At 30.7% G+C, this 6007-nt stretch overlaps 1 protein-coding gene across 1 annotated transcript in view; it reads right to left on the bottom strand.

The window, feature by feature from the left end:
* LOC100204210 (polycomb group RING finger protein 3) overlaps nucleotides 1–5761 on the bottom strand; it is a 12095-nt gene extending 6334 nt beyond the window's left edge. The window contains exons 1-3 of the mRNA XM_065802663.1: nucleotides 5649–5761; nucleotides 2901–4946; nucleotides 1086–1318 (exon numbers count right to left, since the gene is read on the bottom strand). Of these exons, the coding sequence (XP_065658735.1) occupies nucleotides 1086–1318; nucleotides 2901–4946; nucleotides 5649–5697 (2328 nt within the window). The 5' untranslated portion in view covers nucleotides 5698–5761. The remainder of the gene's footprint in view (nucleotides 1–1085; nucleotides 1319–2900; nucleotides 4947–5648) is intronic.
* Between the last annotated feature and the right edge of the window lie 246 nt (nucleotides 5762–6007).

Here is a 6007-nt window from a genome sequence, read left to right as displayed (position 1 = left end):
TGGAATAGAGCCGGCGTTAAACCTTAATTCAAATGGTTTTATGAGCCAGAGCTCTAACCACTGTGCCACGGATGCTTTAAATGATGGCATTTATATTTTCAATGACTTTTGACATTTATAAATGCATATATATATATACATTTATGAATATCAAACATTAACTTATTAAAGCACAGGAGTAAATATTTTTAAAAGTTAGTTTAAATCAATTAGACAGATCAATTAAATAATAATATTATGACCCTAAAAGAAGCGTAAAAAGCTATTTGACTTGGCATTAATGTTGTCTTATTGAACAAGCAGAGATTGGAAATGAGTCAAATGTTTTGAACTAAGTATTGGTGTCTTATCTAAACAAACAGAGATGAAAATGATTTAAATGCTTGGAAAACCTAATATGAAAAAGTAAAGTTATTGATTGATCAATAGCAATATGCAGGAACTTAATGGTCAAATTATCATTCAACTGACATTATGATTATTGATAAGCATGTTCAAAAACTATAAGACAAGATGAATCATTATAAAAAACAATTAAGAATAATTAAGAATAACATAAATAAGAAAAAATATGGAATTTATTCAATGCGGTAGTGATCGTGCTATTCATGGTATGTGGGATCTTTATGTTGTATTACTATGCATTACGTAGTCATGGCATTGTTATCTGGCAAAGAGTCTCTCGCCTTATTTCAACATAATTAAATTTAATCATTTATACTTGTTGCTATCACATATCAATATTACACATTTTATATTTTCACTACACCTTGATCTACCTATGAGAAACTGTATGTATAGTGTGTAAGGCATGTGCCAGAAAAAATCTGCGCGAACATTTAAAAGAATATTTATTTAACTATAGTACTTCGATAATGAATGTTATATATATTTTAAAAGTACATATATTAATATTCTTAAATTTCACTTAAGAAAGTTTGTGAAGTTTTGCACGTGAGAACGCACGCACTTTGCGTTTTATAGTCAACATCAGCTTTTGCACAGTCTTCGGCTGGACTTTCTTAGTAGCTCTAATTCATTTATTTTTGATGTCTTTAATGTTTTTGACTTCTTTTACATTGAACCTTAATTTTCTTTTGACAAGCGGTCAATATCGAAAGATATTGGCCGCTTGGACATAGTTCGGGACAATTTGGTGGATTGCAGTGTTTTTCAATGAAATCTACTTTATATTCTTTAAGCCAGTTTAAAGTTGTCCCAGAGTAGTGACATAATGCTAAATTGCGATTAATTACTGAATAATATTGGTGTTCTGGAAGAGATTGGAAATATGCAGCACAATAAGTTTCATCATCAACTAGTAAATCAAAAAAAAATTCTTTTTTCAAATCCATGCTTTATGCAAGCAGAATTCTATTGGGCCTAGAAATTCTTTTTTTGTTATCTTTTGTAGAAGGAAAAATTACTGTTTTTTTTTTTTTTTAATTTAAAAATTACTGTTTTTACTAAATTTTTCTTTTTTAACTTAATAACTTAAGACTTATTACTTAATAACTTAAAACAATAGGTTTTGAATCGCTGCGCTTTAATGTCTTCGAAACTGCAAACAATTTGCAAATTAATGATTTTTGTGACGTAATACGCAATTCATATCAAATAAATAAAATATATGGGGAAATACAAATTAAATTTTTGTTAACTTAATTAACTTTTTTTGGTCAAATTTTTCCATTTCCTTGTATTGTCATCGAAAATGATTAAGTGTGCAAAATTTGAGCAAAATTGGTTGAGAAAAAAGCTTTCAAAAATTGATTTCAAGTTTAGTGGCACACAAACATATATATATATATATATATATATATATATATATATATATATATATATATATATATATATATATATATATATATATATATATATATATATATATATATATATGTATATATATATATATATATATATATATATATATATATATATATATATATATATATATATATATATATATATATATATATATATATATATATATATATATATATATATATATATATATATATATATATATATATATATAGAAAGTAACCTTATATAAAGCATGGAATAATTAAACAAGATTTTTTGGCACATAATTTTTTATAGAGCAGCTTTGAACAACAAATTGCGACATTTTCTTGCTTTTCTTCACGACAAGGAATTTTTTTATTTTATAAGATTTATAGCCACAATTTCTCTTTACTCTTCGTATAGCGGAAGCAATTAAATTTATTTGCTAAAGTTCGAACAGAAATCTCCGGTTTTCTGTCTAAGGCATATTTCACTTTTATACCAAGATCTCGTCTAACAGAACAATTTTTTCTTCCACTTCCTGATTTCCTTTTGATTGTACCAGTGTACTTAAATTGTTTCACAACGCTCTGCACTGTTCTCAAAGCAATTTGCAACTCTTTAGAAATTGTTTTGTTTGATACAACAGGATTTTCAAAGAGAAAATGCAAAATTTTTTCTCGCTTCTTATCTTGATTTAATGACATTTCAATTAAAACTAATTTTTTTGCTAACGGAGTTGTTTAAATTTTGAATAACACTAATAGAATTAGACACTAGATAATCGGTATCGTATAAGTCGATACCGAGAAGAATGGTCTCGTATCGCGTGGTATCGCTTATATACTAATGTCGATACAATCAGTATCGGTTCGATACCACTCGATACCGAGAAGGAAGGTCTCGTATCGTGTGGTATCGCTTATGTTCCAATGTCGATACTATCAGTATCGCTTTCGATACCAAACGATACCGATAATGAAAAGAATCGTAAAGTATCGCATGGTCTCGAATCGAGACTCTCAATAAAACAAAAAATTAAAATGTAACTTATTGAATTTTTTATTAACAAAATACAAGTACAATTTTTGGAGATTTAGTTATTGTTTTTTAATAATCTACAATACTTTGGCTATTGTCCATTCGTTGTTTTTTTCTTTGCCGTACTTTCGTTGGTATTTTAGGATTTTCTTCTATTAATATTGGCAAAGATAAGTCTGATTCATGTCCTATATCACTTTCATTTTCTTGTTCGATTGGCCATTTTTTAATGTAACTTTCAAGAGCGGAATAGTTCTGCATTATAAATACGAGCTTATCTGCCTTGTCACTATCGAGATTGTATCTACGATCAGTGATGACAAGGCCTGAAGCAGAAAATGCTCTTTCAGATGATGCAGAGGTTGGTGGAGTTGCCAACCAAGATCTTGCAACACCCGAAAGGATAGGAAGTTCCGCTGCATGCTGCTTCCACCATGCTAAGGTGTCAGTTTTTCCTGCATTTTTGGATCTTATTGTTTTTTGGTATTTTTCCATTTCAAGTTTAATAGGAGGGTTTTCGTGTATATGATGTGAATTAGTATCTTCCTTATACTTTGATAAAATAATATTGTACTCATTTTCCTCCCAACCTTGTGCATTATCAGGAACGGAATCGTTACTACCGTTGTTACTACTGGAGCTTGAGACAGACAATGAAGAATTCTCAAAGTATTCTTTGGTTGTGGGATGGTTTTCAACCAGTTTTTGAATATTTTTATCGTCAACATCAAGATGTCCACGAAAAAATGGATGAAGGTAATGTCCTAGTGCAAATGCGGGTAATTTACGGCCTTTGTCTGGGAATCTCTTATTTAGTTCTGATAATAAATCCTCCAAAAATTTTTCTACTAATTTGTTGTTTCCATGAGTAACATAATTATTTTTTTCTTTCTCGATGAAGTTGATGAGTGCTGTTACTTTCCACAGTGACATGTCAATTCGGATCTCTGTGTCAGAAGATAAAAAAACTGATAATTCTTTGACAGATTTAAGCACTGGAACAATAGCTTCAAAGAGTAAGAACTGTTCATCTGTAGGTACGGTTTTCTTCCAATCATCACCTTCTGTATCGCGTAAGTATATGAGTGGAACCTTCAGTCGAAGCATGACGTGCAGCATATCGTAATGGCTGTTCCATCTCGTGGTTACTGTGGAGGGTATTTTGAGATAACTCACATCTAACCTAGAACAAGCATCTTTCAACGAAGCACTGAAGGCTGTAGATTTGTGAAGCCTGGTAGTAAGTGAGCTGGCTTTAAGAAAAGCATCTTTCAGTTCCGGGGTACCCTCAACTGTTCTTTGAAGTGCAGTGTTGAGTTTGTGATCACTGCATGTAACAGAACCTTCTTCTTTAGTTATTAAAGACACACTGTTGTTTAGAGCACATGCCATATTTGATGCCTGATCAATAACACACAGTTTATTAGGTACTTTTTTTAATGATTCAGGGTATGAGATTGTGTTATCAAGTGCTTTTGCAATGTTGATACCAGTGTGTCGCTCTTTAAATAGGCACACTTCTAATGTAAATTTTTTTAGGGCAAAGTCTGGCGAGATATAATGTAATGTCACGGACATGTATGAATCATTTGCCCTTGATGTCCAGTGGTCGGTGGTTATGGCAACCTGATTAAGATCTATGAGCTCTTTTTCCATAACTTCATGCATTGCTACCTTCAGTGTATGGTAAAGCTGAGGGAGTTTATTTTTTGAGAAAGTCGTTGAATGTTTTATTGTGGCATTTGGTAATATTTTGTTCATAAACCTCTTAAAATTTTCAGAATCAGCAAAACTGAACGGCAAGCACTCAGTAGCAATCAAAGTAATGATGTCATGATCAACTACTAATTGACGCCGATCTTGAAGTGGCCACTTTTTTGTAATCGCTTTTTTCGGGAGAGTGAGAGTTTTGAAGGCTACATCTTTTGCGGATCCAGAAGCACCTGCCTCGATTACGTTTAGTTCTTCATCTACTTGTGATCTCCTCTCGTCTTCTTTTTTTTGAAGTTCGATGAATAACTTCCCATGTTGTGTTTGAATATGCTTTCGCAAGCCAGTAGTATTTGCTTGCTTTGTTGCAAGCTTATTTCCACAAGTTTTACACAGAGCAGGTTCTCCTGAAAATGTAAAATACAGTTTAATAACAAACAAAATGATTTTACTTTTTTATTATTATTTTATTTTTATTAAAAACAACAGAGCCGGGACGCTTCGAACTCACTTGTGGCCTGAGGCAAAATTAAGTTTTGGGGGTATTTACTGTAAATTTTACCTCTAAAAAATGTCAAAAGAGTTAAATAATTTCAAAAATATTATTACCAAAAAAAGACCCTTGATTAGGTGTGAACTTAATTTATTTTTTTTACAATTAGTTACTAGGTATCTTTATATGAAACAAAAACAAATTCAGAGTGGGCAGGCATACAACCTGGCCATCAATTTAGCACACTGTGCTTTGCGATTTATGAATTATTGCTCCACCAATTAAATTAATTTTTTTTCAAATCTTAATAGTTAATAAACAATAATAGTTATAACGTAAAAATGTAGAAAAAAACCTGCATTTTTAGTTAAAAAAAAATTAAAAAATCTTATATTCTCATGAACCCAGAACTCCGCGCGTACGACTTGAACCCAGAACTCCGCGCGTACATGCCATAACTTTATCCGCTTGGCCACGCAAACGTACGAGAATGACAGTTAAGTTATTATATGTAGCAATAGTTCTGCCAGTAATTAATTTTAGAATTATTTCCCGAAATTGTCGGCAATTAACTTTTGAGATAAAGTATAAAAAATACTTAGTAAGTAGTGCTTACCTATATTTTTCTTGAAATAATCCCAGATTAAAGATGTTGTAAAAGGCATAACGAGTGAAGATTAGTTTTCTTTAATAACTAAAGTATACTTATGTTTAATTGTTTAAAACTAAAATTATACTTATGTTTAATTGTTTATAACTAAAGTTTAGTTGTTGAATGTTGAACACAGAACTAAGCGAGAATTACAATACCACGAGAGATTTAATTAAAGTAACTATACCAGAAGAGAATTTAAAATATGAATGCGATATTACACAATTAATTAAATTAAAATAACTGTAGTGACTGTTACGAAATCAATTCCCTTTGAACAATCATTTCTAATAAGCGTTTAGAATAATTATTAACGATTGCAT

The sequence above is a fragment of the Hydra vulgaris genome, chromosome 08, assembly GCF_038396675.1.
Source record: "Hydra vulgaris chromosome 08, alternate assembly HydraT2T_AEP".
In the NCBI taxonomy this organism is placed as follows: Eukaryota; Metazoa; Cnidaria; class Hydrozoa; order Anthoathecata; family Hydridae; genus Hydra; species Hydra vulgaris.
The sequence above is the reverse complement of the archived record's forward strand: the minus strand, read 5'-3'. Positions and strand labels throughout refer to the sequence as shown.